This window comes from Delphinapterus leucas, chromosome 10 (assembly GCF_059928025.1).
Source record: "Delphinapterus leucas isolate spDelLeu-1000000601 "Yukka" chromosome 10, BTC_Dleu_Yukka2, whole genome shotgun sequence".
NCBI classification, from domain to species: domain Eukaryota; kingdom Metazoa; phylum Chordata; class Mammalia; order Artiodactyla; family Monodontidae; genus Delphinapterus; species Delphinapterus leucas.
This window is the reverse complement of record NC_143138.1, coordinates 73535295-73556342: the sequence shown is the minus strand read 5'-3', so window position 1 is coordinate 73556342 and position 21048 is coordinate 73535295. Positions and strand designations below refer to the sequence as shown.

General features: G+C 38.3%; 1 protein-coding gene across 28 annotated transcripts in view; it reads right to left on the bottom strand.

Moving 5' to 3' along the window:
• Positions 1-21048, bottom strand: part of SLMAP (sarcolemma associated protein) — a 150754-nt gene that overhangs the window by 77807 nt on the left and 51899 nt on the right. For 14 of the 28 annotated variants that reach the window (XM_089918124.1, XM_089918122.1, XM_022572766.3 and 11 more), the window contains exon 3: positions 9093-9240. In XM_089918124.1, the coding sequence (XP_089774250.1) occupies positions 9093-9240 (148 nt within the window). Of the gene's footprint in view, positions 1-8759; positions 8885-9086; positions 9241-10555; positions 10627-21048 lie in introns of all 28 variants that reach the window. The other 14 variants (XM_022572758.3, XM_022572756.3, XM_022572764.3 and 11 more) reach the window with 3 other exon arrangements.

The window sequence follows — 21048 nt, the reverse complement described above, 5'->3', positions numbered from 1 at the left end:
CATTGTGAAAATGATTATACTACCCAAAGCAATCTACAGATTCAGTGTAATCCCTACCAAACTACCAATGGCATTTTTCACAGAACTAGAACAGGGCTTCCCTGGTGGCGCAGTGGTTAAAAATCCACCTGTCAGTGCAGGGGACACGGGTTTGAGCCCTGGTCTGGGAAGATCCCCACATGCCACGGAGCAACTAAGCCCATGCACCACAACTACTGAGCCTGTGCTCTAGAGCCCGCAAGTCACAACTACTGAGCCTGCGTGCCACAACTACTGAAGCCCACACACCTACAGCCTGTGCTCTGCAACAAGAAAAGCCACCGCAATGAGAAGCCCGTGCACTGCAACAAAGAGTAGCACCTGCTCACCACAACTAGAGAGAGAAAGCTTGCGTGCAGCAATGAAGACCCAACACAGCCAAAAATTAAAAAATAAATAAACAAAGAACTAGAAGAAAAAAATTCACAATTTGTATGGAAACACAAAAGACCCTGAATAGCCAAAGCAATCTTGAGGAAAAAAAATAGAGCTGGAAGAATCAGGCTCCCTGACTTCAGACTATATTACAAAGCTACAGTAATCAAGACAGTATGGTACTGGCACAAAAACAGAAATATAGATCAATGGAACAGAATAGAAAGCCCAGAGATAAACCCACACACATATGGTCACCTTATCTTTGAAAAAGGAGATAAGAATATACAATGGAGAAAAGACAACCTCTTCAATAAGTGGTGCTGGGAAAACTGGACAGTTACATGTAAAAGAATGAAATTAGAACACTCCCTAATGCCATACACAAAAATAAACTCAAAATGGATTAAAGACCTAAATGTAAGGTCAGACACTATAAAACAGAGAAAAACATAGGCAGAACACTCTATGAAATAAATCACAGCAAGATCCTTTTTGACCCACCTCCTAGAGAAATGGAAATAAAAACAAAAATAGGACTTCCCTGGTGGCGCAGTGGTTAAGAATCCACCTGCCAATGCAGGGGGCACAGGTTTGAGCCCTGGTTCGGGAAGATCCCACATGCCGTGGAGCAACTAAGCCCATGCACCACAACTACTGAGACTGCACTCTAGATCCCACAAGCCACAACTAGTGAGCCCTGACGTCACAACTACTGAAGCCCGCACACCTAGAGCCCATGCTCTGCAACAAGAGAAGCCACCTCAATGAGGAGCCCGCGCACCACAACAGTAGCCCCTGCTCTCCACAACTAGAGAAAGTCCGCGTGCAGCAACAAAGACCCAACACAGCCAAAATTAAATAAATAAATTTGCATATTAATAAAATAAAAACAAAAATAAACAAATGGGGCCTAATGAAACTTAAAAGCTTTTGCACAGCAAAGGAAACCATAAGCAAGACCAAAAGAGAAGCCTCAGAATGGGAGAAAATATTTGCAAACTGACAAAGCTTAACCTCCAAAATCAACAAGCAGCTCATGCAGCTCAATATCAAAAAAAACAAACAACCCAATCCAAAAATGGGCAGAAGACCTAAATAGACATTTCTCCAAAGAAGATACAGATTGCCAACAAACACATGAGAGGATGCTCAACATCACTAGTCATTAGAGAAATGCAAATCAAAACTACAGTGAGGTATCACCTCACACTGGTCAGAATGGCCATCATCAAAAAATCTACAAACAATAAATGTTGGAGAGGGTGTGGAGAAAAGGGAACCCTCTTGCACTGTTGATGGGAACGTAAATTTATACAGCCACTATGGAGAACAGTATGGAGGTTCCTTAAAAAACTAAAAATAGAACTACCACATGACCCAGCAATCCCATTACTGGGCATACACCCAGAGAAAACCATAATTCAGAAAGAGTCAGGTACCACAATGTTCACTGCAGCACTATTTACAATAGCCAGGACATGGAAGCAACCTAAGTGTCCATCGACAGATGAATGCGTAAAGAAGATGTGGCACATATATACAATGGAATATTACTCAGCCATAAAAAGAAACGAAATTGAGTTATTTGTAGTGGGGTAGATGGACCTAGAGTCTATCATACAGAGTGAAGGAAGTCAGAAAGAGAAAAACAAATACCGTATACTAACACAAGCTGGGACAAAGTAAGAGAGTAGCACTGACATGTATACACTACCAAATGTGAAATAGATAGCTAGTGGGAAGCAGCTGCATAGCACAGGGAGATCAGCTCAGTGCTTTGTGACCACCTAGAGGGGTGGGATAGGGAGGGTGGGAGGGAGACACAAGAAGGAGGGGATATGGGGATATATGTATACATATAGCTGATTCACGTTGTTATACAGCAGAAACTACCACAACATTGTGAAGCACTTATGCTCCAATAAAGATGTAAATACATACATACATACATACATACAAAGGGAAACAAACAACAAGAAAAAAATAGGTATGCCTAGGTCCCACACCTAACAAGTCTCCTTCTTAGGGCTGAAGGGTGGGATCCACACATGTGTAGCTTTACAAAGCTCTGCAGGTTAATTCTGGTGCATATCCTGGGTTGAGAAGCCATCTTTTATTTATTTATTTTTTATATATATATATTTATTTATTTATTTATTTTTGGCTGTGTTGCGTCTTCATTTCTGTGCGAGGGCTTTCTCCAGTTGCGGCAAGCGGGGGCCACTCTTCATCGCGTTGCATGGGTCTCTCACTATTGTGGCCTCTCTTGCTGCGGAGCACAGGCTCCAGATGCGCAGGCTCAGTAGTTGTGGCTCACGGGCCTAGCTGCTCCGCGGCATGTGGGATCTTCCCAGACCAGGGCTCAAACCCGTGTCCCCTGCATGGACAGGCAGATTCTCAACCACTGCGCCACCAGGGAAGCCCGAGAAGCCATCTTTTAAATGAACAAAAGAAGACTGCCATGCCATCAGACAGATTCTCTCAGTCAATCTGGCAAATTTGGCACATTCTGTGTTGAATCAGCTTTGTGATTTCCGCTAGTAGCAGGAAAGTGGAAGTATGTAAAGCTTATGGTGAAAGTTTCCAAGAGCTAGAAATAAGCAAAACAGCATGGCGAAAAATCACGGAGTAGTCAAGGAGTTGGTGAGAGTACCTCTGAAATGCCAATGATGGGTTCCAAAGGACAGATGGGTAAAGAAGCCTGGGGTGAAGCTACTAAGATGGGCAAACTTGATGGCAAAAAAAGATGGTGCAAATGATTGGCAAGGGTTTCAGTAATAATTAAAGCACCTGACCCTGAGCTAAGCACTTTATGTTCACTCTTCCAGTGTTCACATTGAGCACTGTGCCACAATGTGAACACTCAGTATTATGCCACAAACCTTGAGATAGTTAGTAGTATCATGAGTCCCCTTTTACAAGATGAGGAAATTAAAGCTGAGACAGGTTAAGGAGAGGTAACTGAGTCACAGCAGAATAAAAAGGGCAGTGGGTAACAAGAAGGTTGCCAATACCCAATCCTCATATAAGCCTCCAGATTAGGAGGAAGGTTGTCAAAATCTTAGTTGAGATGAGGTGGTAGAAAGAACTTTTGTAAAACGGCAGATAAAGAGTTATGAGACGTTTGAAAATTTATTCAACCAATATGTGCCAGGTTAAGTGTGGAGAGTCTACAATGAAGACAGACACACTGCCTGTTCTTGAACAGCTTACAGGTTAGTGAGGGAGGCAACCATACAAAGAGGACGAGTACAGTGTGCAACAGGGACATGGAAGGGCATTTTGTTCAGCCTAGAAAGCTTTCTAGGTGAAGGAAAGATCATGTGCAAGGGCTTGAAGGCCAGAAGGGGCAAGACCTACTACGGGGAGTAAAAGCAATTCAGTGCAGTTGTAGCACAAAGCAAAAGGAAGATACCATTTGCCTTACTCATAACAGGCCCTTTGTTCATAGAGGCTTAACCTAGGAACAGAGTGGGTAAAGTGGGACCTGGACTGATCAGCTAACTGGAGTTATATGTGAAGTTTATAGAACTAAATGGTCCCAAGATTTGCAACAGAGGGTTACTGTAATGTATGACCCAGAAAACTCATGCCATCTGAGCAGTTTGTGGGTTTGTGAACAGAGGAGTGGCCAGCAATCGGGTTGTTAAGGCTCCCATTCCAGGAGGATCTGATAGGTTGGCTTTCTCTCTTTCTCCCTTCCTTTTACGTTTTCTTTCTTTCTTTCTTTCTTTCTTTTTTTTTAAATCTATTAGAGGGCTTCCCTGGTGGCGTAGTGGTTGAGAGTCCACCTGCCAATGCAGGGGACACGGGTTCGTGCCCCGGTCCGGGAAGATCCCACATGCTGCGGAGCGGCTAGGCCCGTGAGCCATGGCCGCTGAGCCTGCGTGTCTGGAGCCTGTGCTCTGCAACGGGAGAGGCCACAGCAGTGAGAGGCCCGCATACCGCAAAAAAAAAATTAAATTAAATTAAAAAAAAATATATATATATATATATTAGAAAGTCATCCTATTTGTTTGCAATAACATTTTATATCTATAGGGTAGGGTATTACTAAAGTGCTGACCAATGAGTCTTTTCCCTGAAGCCACACTGTGTGGAAAGCCAAACATCAAAATCAGCTTGTTTTGGAGAGCTTGGAAAAGAAGACACACTAATATGAACTGATATGTTCAATGACCTCAGATTCATCACATTTTTAACAAAAATCCTGATTTATATATACATACAAACAAATATAAAAACACTTTTATATATTATATATATATATTTTAAATTTCCTTTTACACATATATTATTTTATACAAATACATAAATGTCATATATCCTAGAGGGGTTTTATTTCAGTTTTGCTAGTCTTGCCCTTTTTAATTTGGCTCCCACTTCTTCTTTACTCCTCCTCTCCAATCAAACTCCAGGAAGACTCACATTAATGACTAGTATGTATGCATTCTTCCATGTTTTCCCATGTTCATAAAATCATACATAAACACATGCATATAAATGTACATTTACAGAGACTGATGATACTTTTTAAAAATAATGAAATTACTAAAGTAATCCTTTCCTCACTCAACAATATATCTTACAGAAATCCCTGCAATTCATATAATACTAATGTATTCTTTTTAATACCTGCATGAAGGGAAATATAAAAATTATCCTTCCATTGTTTTTTGTATTATGCACAATGATGCAAAAAAATCCTTTCACAGATCCCCACAAACTAGTTTTTATCATTTCAAGTATCTAATTTGATATCCTTATTATAAATGTATTCAAAAGCACTATAGAGCATCGGTCTCCTAGAGTAATGGAAATATAAACAAAAATAAACAAATGGGGCCTAATTAAATTTATAAGCTTTTGCACAGCAAACGAAACCATAAACAAAATGAAAAGACAACCTACAGACTGGGAGAAAATATTTGCTAATGATGCTACTAACAAGGGCTTAATTTCCAAAATATCCAAACAGCTCATACAATTCAATAACAGAAAAAAAACAACCCAATCAAAAAAATGGGCCCAAGATCTAAACAGACATTTCTCCAAAGAAAACATACAGATGGCCAATAGTCACATGAAAAGATTTCAACATCGCTAATTATTAGAGAAGTGCAAATCAAAACTACAATGAGATACCACCTCCCGTGGGTCAGAATGGCCATTATTATAAAGTCTACAAATAATAATTGGTGGAGAGGGTGTGGAGAAAAGGGAGCCCTCCTATACTGTTGGTGGGAATGTAAATTGGTGCAGCTACTATGGAGAACAGTACGGAGGTTCCTTAAAAACTAAAAATGGAGTTACCATATGACCCTGCAATCCCACTTCTGAGCATGTATCCAGAGAAAAACATAATTCAAAAAGATACGTGCACCCCAATGTTCATAGAAGCACTATTTACAACAGCCAACACATGGAAGCAACCTAAATGTCCATAGACAGATAGACATAGACAGATGAATGGATAAAGAAGATGTGGTTTATATAGATGATGGAATACTACTCAGCCATAAAAAAGAATGAAATCATGCTATTTGCAGCAACATGGATGGACCTAGAGATTATTATACTAAGTGAAGTAAGTCAGATAGAGAAAGACAAATATCATATGGTATCACTTATATGTGGAATCTTAAAAAATGATGTAAATGAACTTATTTACAAAACAAAAATAGACTCACATAGTTTCATTTCTGAATTTAATTTATTAATACCCTAATCAGGATTTTTTAATCTATTGTCACAAATGAAATTAGTTACAATTTTCTTCTTTGTACTTTATCTGTATCAGAATTTGGCACTAATGACAGGCTGCTGGCTTCTTCAAAGGATTTTGAGAGCTTCCCACCTTCACCTATGTTGGAGTATTTAAACAACATTGGATTTATCTGTTCTTTAGTAAGACCAAATTCGGCTGTGAATGCCCATTTCTGGTCAATCTTTAATAACTTTTTTTAGTCTCTTTTAAAGAAATCAACTTAAAAGTTTCCTACATCTTGGGATAATTTTGCCAGGAAAACATTAATTTACTCTAGTTTTTTTTTTTTTTTTTTCTTTGTCATAGTTTGTCATGTAACAGTCTCTAATAATTCTTTTGGTATATCCCATATCTGTGTTTATATCTCCTTTCTCATTCCTTATATATTTTTTAACCTAATAAAGGAATCAAGGCTTATTAATTACCTATTTTATTTTACTGTTTTGTTTTAAAGATCCAGCCTTTGGGTTTGTTTAATCCCTTTCAGAGTTTTTTGTTCACTTCATTAATTTCTGCTTTTTTATTTCTTCTTCCCAACTTCTTTTTCTTGTTGTTCTTTTTCTAATTTCTTCTAAGTGCCAAGTTCCTTCATTGTTTGTCTTTCTTCTTTAACACGGAAAATATTTAAGATTATAAATTTTTATCTGAGTAAAGGATTTACTGGATTTTGGTATGAAAGTCTCCTTTCCTTTCCACATAGTTTGAAATTCCCTTTTTGATGTCTTCTTTGATCCAGGGGTTATCCAGTAGTGTTGTACAATTTCAGTAGGATTTTCCAAGTGATATAAAGCTTATCATAATACTGTTTAGCATAGAGCATCTTTTTTTTTATTTTTTAAAGCATATGTTTAAACAGTAACACTCAACTCGTGACACAGCTGTATCCCAAGAGGCCATGCGTAATATAAGTCAACTTTTTGAAGGCAATAAATACCAAAAGAAACAACATTTTAAATGATGAAGAAATTTTTCTTTACTTTCCTTAAAGTTGGCATAAAAGATAAATTTTCAAAGAAGCCTGCAAGAATCTACGTTGTCAAAATAATATTGTACTAATAGTAACCCTGAATCTCAGAGTTGTCCTCTTAGCTTTCTACAGCATTTTCTAAAGTGGCCCCCACAGCTAGATGGGGAAGAAGAGAGGGAAGGAGTTTGGAACTTACCTACATCTTATATCAGTCACCCCCTTGAAGATCTGCATATATGTTAGCATGTTATAAGGTCGGAGAAGTCCTGACTATCTTTGGTTAACTAAGCATTCCTAAATGTATTTGATTACTTCATTCTTCTATCAATTAACACCTTTTAATTCTCTTTGAGAAATGCAAGCCAAGAAAATAGATATTCCTTGGAAAGAAAGACAGTGTAATCAAATTCTGTCTTCTCTGTGGGCTTCTCACAGCTGGGGTTCTGTAAATGTTTGCTGAATGACTTGCTAGCAGAGGAGGTGTGATGTGGCAACAGCAGATATCAGAGTGTCCACTGCAGCTGTTCTCAGTATGTTTATACATAAGTTGAGTTCTCTTAGTAAGAAGCACTCAATATTTTGCATCAAAATACAAACTTTCCCTTCTATTTTAAACTGTAAATGAAAATTCCTAAGACGTTGGCCCTACACACATCCAAATTTCAAAACCTAACACCTTAAAAAAACAAACAGGCAAACAAACAAAAAACCTAACACTCTGAGGAGGCCAACAAAACCCAGCAAAAATAATACTGCAGTTGCAGTATGTAAACGTATATGCACGTGTACACACACACACTATCATCACCAGCACCCCCTGGGTTCCCATATCTACTGTGCAAAATGCCAGAGACTAATGACTTAGGGTATTATCAGATCAGAGTGTGCTCAGAGAAACAAAAGGAGAAACTTGCCAATCAGTTCCACTGTCTATACTAAACTGAGACAGTGGGACTGCATACTTTTGGTTCCTATTTATTTAGTTTTATGATTCAGCCATATAATTTCTTGGTCATAAAGTAAACAGTGAACTAGGTAGGGCCAAAAAGCCTCAGAATTGTAAAATTAATCTAAATTTATTTAGCTAGAGAAATCCTAGTTTCAAATACTTGAGACATGAAATTTTATATTCGTGGTAGCTGCCTACAGAATTCTGATTTTGTTTGGGGCAACAATGAAGACACAAATAAAAGGGATAAATCATAATTGATCTATGCCAGTCACGGATCTCCTGCTTCCCTTTGCCAAGTAACTTCCTTCCCAGGCTCCTTTGTAGCTACAGTTAAAGGTATGTATGTGACCTACCCATGCAGCCAGTGAGACAAAAGAAAGAATCTGCTGGAAGGAGTCTATGAAAGATTGTTCTTTCAAACATGAAAAGAGAGCCACACAAAAAGGCATTTTGCCCCCACCTTATCTTTTTTGCCTAGGACACTGGTGTGAGGAAAATAAAGCCTGGGGCTGCAGCCATCACCCTTAGACCATGAGGCAACAAGCAAAAGCGTAAAAAACCAACATGTAAGGGATAACAGAATGGGAGGACAGTAAGACCCTCTGGATTCCTGATAACATCACTGAGCCAAGTGAACAAAGTCTGGACCTACCTACCTCCAGGCTTGTTGTTAATAAGTTAACAAGAAATATCCTTATGGTTTAAGCTCCTATTGGTTGAGTACAGCATCACCACAGCCAACTGTTTTCTAACTGACACAGCAGTGCCCTGTGTTTTCATACTGTGATAAAGAATATAAATTATTTAACATTTTAGAATTTAAAATTTTAGAAAAACGATAGGGAAAGTGAGAGACTCAACTTTTCACTGCATAAAATGTTGTACTTAAATTGCTTTTGCAAACATGAAATGTTTTGTAACATTAAACAATAGAATAAAAAATTAAACAAACAAGACAAATAATAGGAAAAATCGATCCATACCCGTACCTTTCCGTGTGTTCTCCGTCACATCTACCCCAAACTGGATAATGTCACCGGAAAGAATTTCACATGGTGGACTTTCTTCAGAGCCTCGACTCAATCTCTGACTATTTATAAAGGTACCATTACTACTTTTAGTGTCTTGGAGATAAAACTGCAAAAATAAAATTTAAAAAAAGAGCCAAAGATTAGTAGTAATAATTCCAAACCTACTTTTAAAAAATAGTATCAATACTTCCAACTTTGCAAACTACTGCAGGTAGATTTTTTTCCCCTATCAATTCAAACCACTTATTTCAGCTAAGATTCTCCTTCATTACATATGAAATTAGAACCCTGAAACTGGGTGATTTAAAATCCAGCTGGAAAAGATGGTATATCACTTCAGAAAACAGTTTACAAGGTCCTCAAAATGTTAAACAAAAAGTTAGCATATGACCCTGAAATTCTACTCTGAGGTATATACTGAAGAGAACTGAAAACATATGTCTTCACTAAAACTTGTACATGAATGTTCATAGCAGCATTATTCCTTATAGCCAAAATATGGAAACAACCCAAATGCCCATCATCTGATGAACGGGTTAACAAAACATAGTATATCCACATGAATTATATTATTTTGCAATAAAAAGGAATGAAGTATTGATTCAAGCTATAACATGGATGAACTTTTAAAACCTTATGCTAAGTAAAAGAAGTCAGTCACAAAAGACATATATTATGTAATTCCATTTATATGAAATATCCAGAATAAGCAAATCCATAGAGATAAAAAGCACATTAGTGGTTGCAAGGGGCTGAGGTGCTGGGGCAGAGGGTAGGATGGGGTGGGGTGAATAACTGCTAATGGGTATAAGATTTCCTTTTGGGGTGATTAAAAGGTTCTAAAATTAGATAGTGGTGATGGTTGCATAACTCTGTGAATATACTAAAAAGCAATGAATTGTTCACTTTAAAAGACTGAATTTTATGGTATAAATTATATCTCAATAAAAGCTGTTATTTTCTTTTTTTTAAGCCAGCTACACAAAACTCTAATTTTATCTTTCCATCTCACTCTGACTTTGTAACTTTGCTCCTAGGATTTCTGGGTTAAGTCAAAGGAAGTGCTGTTTATTCCACAGGCAAGGACAATTGGTATTAGGTAACACCTATATTAATTGCTATCAGTTAACTAACATACGTGGTATCAGGCCCAACACTTCAGTAAACTCTTTGTGATAAACATTTTGGAGACACTAGAAACTAAAATACAGGAATCAACTACGAAGGTACCACTTCCTGGCCCCCCCAAACTTGCCTTTCATCACTTGGGTAATCTTCCTTCTTTAACAAGGGAAGGGACAGCAGGAGGCACAGGAAGCCTACCTATTTATCACCTACCTATTCCAAGAGAAATTAGGAACAACTGGGATCACACACAATAGACTTACTAGGAAAAGAACAACCAATAAAAAAAGATGTACCTTTCTTTTTGCATCTTTCTACACTCTCCAGCCCTGCTTATTCTAGCAACACATTTTCACTGAATGCCTTCCTAAGGAAGAAAGGAAAGAAGAAAACTAATATTTATTAAAATACATGTTGCACCACCAGGCCGTTATTTAACCTTAACATTAAAGCTATGTTATAGATATTATTTCCATTTATAAGTGAGAAAAGTGGGGCACAGGCAAGTATCTTTCCAAAGTCACAAAGCTATGGAATACAGAAGCAGGGATTTATATCACAGAATTAAAAGGGACATTTTTCCCCCATTACTTCACACTGACCTTTATGTTTCATTTATCCTTCACTCCTTCCAAAAACCCTCTTCCAAAATGAAACACAACAGAAGAATAAGCAATTTGCAGAAGATACGAAAATGACATTTCTTTTCATTAATTCCTAGGTGACAATTTCAAGGCCACCAAGCTGTCTATAAATGACTTAGTCTCTGTTTATAATTCAAAAAGAGACCAACTGTTACTTTGGCTAGCAGTTTATATAGTTAGTTACAGACCATTAATAAAGAAAATTGTGTTGATATTTTACAAATCCATTTGAAACTTAGAGGCCTTAATATTTCACACCAGGGAGATAAGCACAGGCAATATGCTCAAGTAGGAACAATTATCCTCAAGATTTTTTCTACACTGGAACCTACTGTTGCACTGTATAAACGAGTTTGTTTTTTAATTTTAATATATTCTTGGGAAATGTGGCAATATCTGAATTCTGGTTTGGTCATTTTCAGTTATATGTGCCTTGGCAAGCCAAGTAAGGGGATTATAGATTTACAGTGGTTTCCAAACTTGAAATTCTGATCCATTAGTGTGTTACTAAGTCAATTTAGTGGGCTGTTACTAGTGGTTTAAAAAAAAAAAATTAAGAGAACAAAAGTAAGAACATATGAAATGAGGTTCAGTACTGTTTAGAAAACTGTTTGAAAAACAAAAATGTGTGTGTGCTTTTCTATGTGTATACACATACACACACATATATCTCAACACCTCATGTTTGTAGCTCTTAACTCTAAAACCATAAATTTTCAAATTAAAAAAACTTTTAATCAATATTAACCCATGTTCTTTTCATTCTAACATGTCTGTATTATGTCCAGAGCACACCATGGTATCTTTGGCCTTCATTTAGCTTGAACATACCATTTACGTTAGTTGCTCATTGATCCTCTGCTCTCAACCAGCTAATGGCTTCCAAACACCTTGGAAGAAAGTCCAAAGTTCTTACCATTACAGCCAATAAAGCCCCACATGATATGGCTCTTGGTTCCCTCTCCAAACTCATTAACTCACACTATTTTCCTCCCTTATCCCTCTCAGCCACACTAACCTCCACTCATGCCCCTGAGCCTCCACACTTGAGTATAGCTAGACTGCAATTGTTTACTTCCCTGCAGAAATATTTTCACTGATTTAACCTTCTGCCCTTGGTGTTTTGAAAAACTGTTATTAAAAATGTTTCTGCACCTTCTATGAAACAATCTGCCACTAGATTCAGTCTACATTGTACAGAAGCTATTCTATTTACTATCAGGTTAGACAGGTATAAATAAGTCAACTTATTTGCAAGGCACTCGCAAGTGACAGTGCTTACAGTCCCTGGATGCATCTCCCGTAGCAGGTATGTCAGTTGGTCCTTTGTCACTTTCAAACCAGAAATATCTTTCTCCTCTATGCTGATACATCTTTTTCTATCAGGCTTTTTTTTTTTTTTGATTTATTTATTTTTGGCTGCATTGGGTCTTCATTGCTGTGCGTGGGCTTTCTCTAGTTGCTGCGAGTGGGGGCTACTCTTTGTTGCGGTTCGTGGGCTTCTCATTGCTGTGGTTTCTCTTGTTGTGAAGCATGGGCTCTAGGTGCGTGGCTTCACTAGTTGTGGCACATGGGCTCAGTAGTTGTGGCTCTCGGGCTCTAGAGCGCAGGCTCAGTAGTTGTGGCGCACAGGCATAGTTGCTCCGCAGCATGTGGGATCTTCCCGGACCAGGGATCGAACCTGCGTCCCCTGCACTGGCAGGCTGATTCTTAACCACTGTGCCACCAGGGAAGTCCCAAAAGAGAAAATTTTTAACTACTCTAAAAAACAAATCTTGTTGAAGCTTTAACTATCTTTATTTCCTAGTAGCCTAAGGAATGCCCAAGCATCTCTGGTGTTTGTATTAGCCTATGGGCATTCACTTTGATGCTGAGCAGATGTGTAAGGAGCCCGGAACTTATAAAAACCCTGTAGCTCGTGGCCAAAGTTCAACTTTCACTGTTTTCACGCTTTATCTTCAATTAACTCCCTGCCTTCCCCTGACTGAAGGTTAAGCTCCCCCAAATCAAGCACTGATGGTGATCCTTGAACTGAAAGGTTGTCCTTACCCCATCAGTCACTTTTCCTTGTTTCTTGCTTATTACGATTACCTTCAAAGACGCAGGCACAGCTCTTTACAGGTTGCATAATTTGCTCTTTGGCCTTCAGAAAGTTTTCTGCTCTTTCACTCCATAAACAAATACATTTTGCATCACTTTCAGCTTCGCTGCAATTTGTAAATGCTTTCATTTCCACTATAATGATAAACTGCTTCTTTCTAGCTTTTCTACGTTGACAGGTTTTTGCAATATCCAACCACCAATAGGGATTTCCCTGGTGGTCCAGTGGTAAAGAATCCACCTCCCAATGCAGGGGACGCGGGTTCGATCCCTGGTCAGGGAACTAAGATCCCACATGCTGTGGGGCAACTAAGCCCGTGTGCTACAACTACTGAGCTTGCACCCTCAATGAGAGAGCCCGTGTGCTGCAAACTACAGAGCCCACACAGTCTGGAGCCTGTGCACCACAACTAGAGAGAGAGGAAAAAAAGAAACCCACATGTCACAACTAGAGAGAAGCCCGTGAGCCGCAACAAAAGATCCCACATGCCTCAGTGAAGATCCCACACGCCTCAACTAAGACCCGATGCAGCCAATAAATAAATACATACACACATACACACACACACACAGGTATGATGATAGTAATTATAAAAAAAAAATCCAACCACCAATAGATTAATAACATTTGAATTAAAGCTTCAGAACAAAGCACAAACCCAGGAGATGTGCCACAGGCCAGAGGCCAGAAATTCTAAGTCCATACAGGGGGGTTTTAAAAATGTGAATGCAGAGTAGATTCTGGATTCTAGATGGCAGATACTACATCAGAGATATTTCTTTTTTCTTTTTCTTGGCCTGCACCACGCAGCATGCAGAATCTTAGTTCCCTGACCAGGGATCAAACCTCTGTCCCCTGCAGTGGAAGTGTGGAGTCTTAACCACTGGACCACCAGGCAAGACTCCATACATCATAGATTTTTAATTTACTTGAATCACCACCTAAAATCAAAAAAAGTGACTAAGACAGCAAAACCAAAATCCCATGGGCAACGTTTGCAACAAAAATTGGTGACAAATTATCCATATGAACCTCAAAATACAAGCGGGGAAAACCATCAACAGTCACAAGACCTTCATGAAATCAGCATCTGTGCAGGAGGATGTGTATATGGAAACAATGCAGGATTTGAGGGACTTGAGAACCTCAGAATAGTCACTAGATATTTACTGGACTATATGATAGCTAATTTGAGAAGAGAAGATGAAAATGGGAAAGGTTCGGCCCAATCCACTAACAAGTGAGTATGAGGTAGATCCTGAAAAAGGCTGGAGCAGTCTGAGTCTTATAAATTCTTAAAACCAACCTACCAACCAAAGCTGCCTTCAAGGATAGGGCTCCACACTGTGGGAAAGCTGTTGGGTATGGAACCAAAATTGATCAGGGCAGGGACAATAGAGACAAGGAAAGAAAAAGACCCAGATAAAAGTAGAAAAGGGGAAAGTAAGCCATCGTATTTTTAAACATTTTACAAAAACAACAGAAGAAGGAGCTCTGTGACATCAGAAAATTTATCCTGAATCATGACCCCCTTCTGTAAGTTCAGGAAAACAAATTACACATAAAAATGAGCAACAGAAAAATATCAGTGTCCCATGCCATACAGTTATTTTTTTAAAAAAAATAATAAAGAGCAAAATAACATTCCCTACACATAATGACAGACAAATCTCGGGAACAGATCAAAATTACACTATTTCAGAACAAGCTAAAAGACATTAAGAAAATAACTCAAGGCACGAAAAAGAAATATAAATCACAATTACAAAACTCAGGGAAAGGTGAAAGAACTCAAAAAGAAATAGAAAAAAAAGGGAAATCATTTCAGGAATGAGTATAAAATTAAAAGGACACAAGTAACTAAATATAACAAAAAATGTCTTAAGAGAAATAAGAAATAAAAAGAAGGAATTTTTTTTGGAATCAAAACAAATGAAGAAAGTGAAATCAGCAAAATGACAGAGTAGGCGGCTCCAAGCTCTTATCCCCACACAAAGGCTGAAAAAACAAGGAGAAACTGTCAGAACCAACTTCATCAGAGCCTTGGAAAGCAAAGTTTTACAGCAACCATGTGAATACTGAATCAAGAATAAGGCAACTTAAAAATGGTAGGAAATCTTGGAACTTCCCTGGTAGCGTAGTAGTTAAGAATCTGCCTGCCAGTGCAGGGGACACGGGTTCAATCCCTGGGCCAGGAAGATCCCACATGCCACAAAGCAACTAAGCCCATGTGCCACAACTACCGAGCCTGTGCTCTAGAGCCCACGAGCCACAACTGCTGAGCCCGCGCACCACAACTACTGAAGCCCATGAGCCTAGAGCCCGTGCTCTGCAACAAGAAGCCACTGCAGTGAGAAGCCCGTGCACTGAACGAAGAGTAGACCCTGCTCGCCGCAACCAGAGAAAGCCTGTGCACAGCAACGAAGACCCAACACAGCCAAAAAAAAAAAAAAAAAAAAAGTGGGAAATCTTCGTGGCATTCCTCACCCTTGTCCCCTCCCTTCCCCCTGTAAAACAGAAGCCTTGAAGACATCAGCCTGAATTCCCACTGTGGGACCCTGTTACCTAGTTCCAGAGAGAGCAGACCTAAATTGCAAATTACTGTGTCCGTCTACTCTAACGTGTCTGGGGGCTACCTGAAGGTCTGACTAGAGGCTCTCACCTCTGTTTAGCCTAACTCAGAACTCACCCATGATGGAAAAGCAGTGGCTTGGCTTGCTGAAAAAGTGGGATTTATCCAAAGTGGTTCAACTTAAGTCAATCAATATAATATACCACATTAATAGAAAAAAGGAAAAAACCAAAATGAAACCACAAGATCATCTCAATTGATGTAGAAAAGGCATTTGACAAAATCTCATATCCTTTCATGATATTTAAAAAAAAAAACAAAAAATAACAACCCAGAAAGCTAGGACTGAAAGGAACTTCCTTAACATGATAGAGGACATTTATGAAAAACCCACAGCTAACATAATACTCAATGGTGAAAGACTGAAAGCTTTCTTCCTAAGATCAGGAACATGGCAAGAAAGCCTACTTTTCACCACTGCTACACAATACTGTACTGAAGTTCTAGCCAGACACAAGAAAAAGAAATAAAAGGCATCCAAATTGGAAAGGAAGAAGTATACTATGTCTATTCACAGATGACAAGATTCTCTACAAGGAAAATCCCATAGAACCCATAAAAAAGATACTAGAGCTAACAAACAAATTCAGCAAAGTTGCAGTTTATAAGAAAAACAGAAAAATCAGTCGTGTGTATACATCAGCAATGAACAATCCAAAATGGAAATTAAGAAAGCAATTCAATTTATAATAGCATCTAAATAAAACACCTAGGAATAAATTTAACCAAAGAAGTAAAAAACTCGTACAATGAAAACTACGAAATACTGCTGAAACAAATTAAAGACAAATACAGGCATAGCTCGTTTTATTGCACTTAACTTTACTGTGCTTCACAGACATTTCATTTCTTACAAATTGAAGGCTGTGGCAACCCTGGGTCAAACAAATCTATTGGCGCCATTTTTCCAACAGCATTTCTTTTAATTAAGGTATGTACATTGTTTTTCTTAGACATAATGCTATTGCACACTTAATAGACTACAGTATAGTGTAAACATAACTTTTATATGCACTGGGAAACCAAAAAATTCATGTGACTCGCTTTATTGCGATATTTGCTTTATTGTGGTGGTCTGGAACTGAACCCACAATATCTCTAAGGTATGCCTGTAAACAGAAGGACATCCTGTGTTCATGGATTGGAAGACTAAATATTAAGGTGTCAATATTACCCAAACTGGTCCAAAGAGTCAATGCAATCCCTACCAGAATCCTAATCGCCTTTTTTGTAGAAATGGAAAAGTCAATCCGCAAATGTATATGGAATTGCAAGGGACCCTGAATAGGCAAAACAATCTTGAAAAAGAACAGGGTCCATCCAATAGGAAAAGAACAGTTTCCTCAACAAATGGTGACGGGACAACTGGATAACCACTTGCAAACGTTGGACCCCTTCCTCCCCCTATATACAAAAATTAACTCAAAGTGGATCAGAGACGTAAATGTAAGAACTATAACTGTGAAGTTCTCCTCAGCCATTATTTCTTCAAATAATTTTTTTCTGCCCCTTTCTTACTCTCTTCTGGGATTTCCAAAATGCATATGCTGGTATACTTGATGGTGTATCATAGGTCCCTTAGGTACTGTTCATTTTTCTTCATCTTTTTTCTTTCTAGTCCTCAGACAGAGTAATTTCAATTGCCCTAACTTCAAGTTTGACTCCTTCCTCCTGCTCAAATCTGTCACTGAATCTTCCACTGAATTTTTATTTCAGCTATTGTATTAATACTTTTACAATTTCTATCTCTCTCCTGATCTTCCACACTTATTCATACATTGTTCTCCTGTTTTTCTTTAATTTGTCCATGGTTTCCTTCAGCATTATGAGCATATTAAAAACGGTTAATTTAAAAAGTCTTTGTCTAGTAAGTCCAATGTCTGGGCTTCCTCAGGGATGCCTTTTGTCAATTTCTTTTTTTTTTCCTGTGAATGGGCCATAATTTTCTATTTCTTTATATGCTTTGTAATTTTTTTTGAGAATTGGACATCTTGAATATTGTAACGTGGTAACTATAGAAATCAGGTTCTCTCCTCACCCCAGGGATTGCTGTTGTTACTTGATGAAGGCTGCAGTCACCAGTTTATTTACTGACTTTTCCAAACAATTTTTTGCAAAGACTATATTCTTTGTCATGTATCATCACTGAACTCTGTTTTGTCATCTCCATAGTCATCCAGTGACCTAACAGAGATTCCCTTAAATGTCAGGATCCAATAAGAAAAGGCAGGAAGGGTGTGTCTTGTCTCTTTAATCCCCTTGGCAGATGCCAGGGAAGCTGTTCTAGTCTGTGGGGTTTGAAACAATGGCCAGCCTCTGTGCCAGGCCCTCAGCAATAAAAAGCAGTGACAAAGGGCTTCCCTGGTGGCGCAGTGGTTGAGAGTCCGCCTGTCGATGTAGGGGATACAGGTTCGTGCCCCGGTCCGAGAAGATCCCACATGCTACGGAGCAGCTGGGCCCGTGAGCCATGGCCGCTGAGCCTGCGCATCTGGAGCCTGTGCTCCGCAACGGGAGAGGCCACAACAGTGAGAGGCCGTGTACCGCAAAAAAAAAAAAAAAAAAAAAGCAGTGACAAAAACATACAACCTCAATTTTTGAAAGACAGGCAAAGTCACACCAGGAATCATGGGCCACCATACCCACAGTTACCCACCACAGGGCTAGGTGATGGAAATGGTAGCCACTGTGCAAAACACTGAAATTCTCAGAAATTTATCACCCTCTTCTTCATTAAGCACTCCCCTGGATGCTGCAAGTGTTTGCTTAGACTCCAGAGTTCCAAAATAATTGCTTCAGACAGTTCATGCTAGCTTAACAGTCATCCTGGTGAAGAAAACCAATTTTTGGAGCTTCCTCCTCCATTATTTTTTATGGCATCACTCCACAAGTCCCTAATCTATAATAACAGCTACCATTTATTGACTGCCTTTTATGTGCAAGCACTTCTGATCTTCACAACAATCCTACCAAGTAGCTATTACCATGTCCATTTTCTAGATTAAGAAACTGAGGCTCAGGTATATTAAGTAGATTGCCATGGTCTCACAGATAGCACAGATTTGACACTGCTATTCCTTCAAAACCTCCACAACGCCTTCCTTCTCTCCTACTTAGACTAAACAGTCTCTGGTCTTTGAGTCCAAAGTTATGAAATCCCACTTTGTTTATGAAGTTTTCCTGAAGCAATCAGAATAGGAAGAGCCAATCTCAACTCTAACTCCACTATTACGGCAAATCATTTTAATCTATAACGTTTACTTGGCACCTGTCTGGAGAGACTGCACATCCATAAAATCAAATACGGAGCAACTCTACACTGAGAATAAATTAAGAGAGTATGCATTAAGTACCAAAATCCTGAGAGGCAGGATTTGGATTAATAAAGTTAGGCACAGTCAGTTGCTAACAAGACACTTAAGAGTAAGAGAGGTGACCTGAATGAAAGGCAAGGAGAAGGAGGAGATGGAGGAGGAACAGGTATTACAGTATATTTATATACAGTTAAGGCCCAGCCCTAGAGGGTAACCAAAAACAAACAAAGGAAGAAGTGGGGAAATATAAAATAGAGTGAAGCTATAAAGAGAGGGCCTGAGCACTGCACTTAGGAGTTGAGATTTCTTAAGACAGAAGCTACTACTAAAGGATTTGATGAAAATACTGTTTTAGAGAGATTATTCCAACAGCTCTGATAATCTAGCAGCTGTGTGTAGGATGAACTACAGTGGGAGTCACTAGAAATAGGTAGATCCATAACTTGTACGTTTTTGCCACCAACAATTTAGTTATTTCTTAGAGTACACAAACTTAGTTGATAAGCATGTTCAATATGGATTTGTTTATATAACCTTCCTGGCTTCCTGACTAGCAAAGCACCACATATTTCAGAGGCTGGAATTTTTAAGTTGTGCCACTGAAGGGGGAAATAAAAGTTTTATTCACATGCCATAGGGAAACACATAGAAAAGTGGTAAAATGTTCTCACCAAAATAAAATCTCACAAGTAAACTAGAATGAATTTGTCAATATACACCCAAAGGTCTTACAAATGTTATGAAATTGCCAGGACTTTTTCCATCTCCAAGTGACATCCCAGACACATTTGTTGTAAAGTAATTCTTTCTTGTGGAGCCAGTCCATAATAGAAAGAGAAAGCAAAAGTATTTCTCTCTACATAGGAACAGAGATACGATTATGTAGAACAGAAGTAGAGAAGATGGGGAGGAGAAATTTTTTTAATTTAATGAAAACATTACAAAACATATAAAACACAGCTAGAATGATTACACCCTTCTAAAATATGCAAACAAAATTGTGACAACCCTTCACTGAGAACTCAAGACAAAGTAAATTAGATTTCTGAATCTTAGCAAGATGCAAAATAAACATATTATCAGAACACTACAGTTCTGAGAGGTGAGGCTACTGAAAGCCTGTACCAAATTCCAATTTGGAAGAGATTAACCTATTTCCTATAACCCAAAATTGATAGGTTGACAGGCAAATCCTGATTATTTTCTCCTCTCACGGTGTGTTAATCACAGCAAGATGCATTCTTCTTTGTCTTTGAAGCTCCTACTGAGGTAATTAAAGAACAGATACTGATCTCAAACTCAATCTTTTAGACCCCAAGAGGTCTTAACCTCAAACGTTAAAATTTTAACGTCAATACCTAAAATAAACATGTATTTATTAAAATACCACATATTTTAGCATATTAAGGATAGAGCAAAGGGATATTGTGATATTTTAAATACAAAATACTCTGACAATAATTTATAGATCATTATTTTCCTCACAAAATGTTAGCTTAAACCATCCTGAGGTCAGCTGAAATAACAATAAAATAATTGCACCTCCATCCTTTATCTCTGATAGTCAAAAAACCTCACCCATAGAATAACAGTCTTGTTTGCCACAAAAGGAAATCATTGTGATCACATTTGTGGGAAATACAGAACAAGGTCACTATATTTAAAGGATGTAGCCCTACATATTGTTTAATAATGCACACTATGGGCTAAATCTAAGGACAGTTGATATTGATTTATACAGTCACTAGGAGGTAGGGGAGAAGGAGAAATTAATTTTTTTCCATTAAAGATGAGCAAAATTGGCAAAACAGGAATCTAGATCTTATTTAGGAAAACAAAAACAAAAAACTGCCCACACATGAAACAGTCTATTTGGCAAACAAGCTAAATGGAAATGTTAAAAGACACAAATAGTACATCTGCCCCCCAAAAGAACATTCATAGCTTTTTAAAATGCTTAATAAAGTAATCAAAATGATTATGATGGCCTTTTCTATTCTTTAAGCGTAACCACTCAGGTTGGCATATAATTTTAATGTTGAAGACAACTTGTTCTTTACTCACGTCTCCCTGTTTTTAGTGACAGTTAATTCTTCAAGAG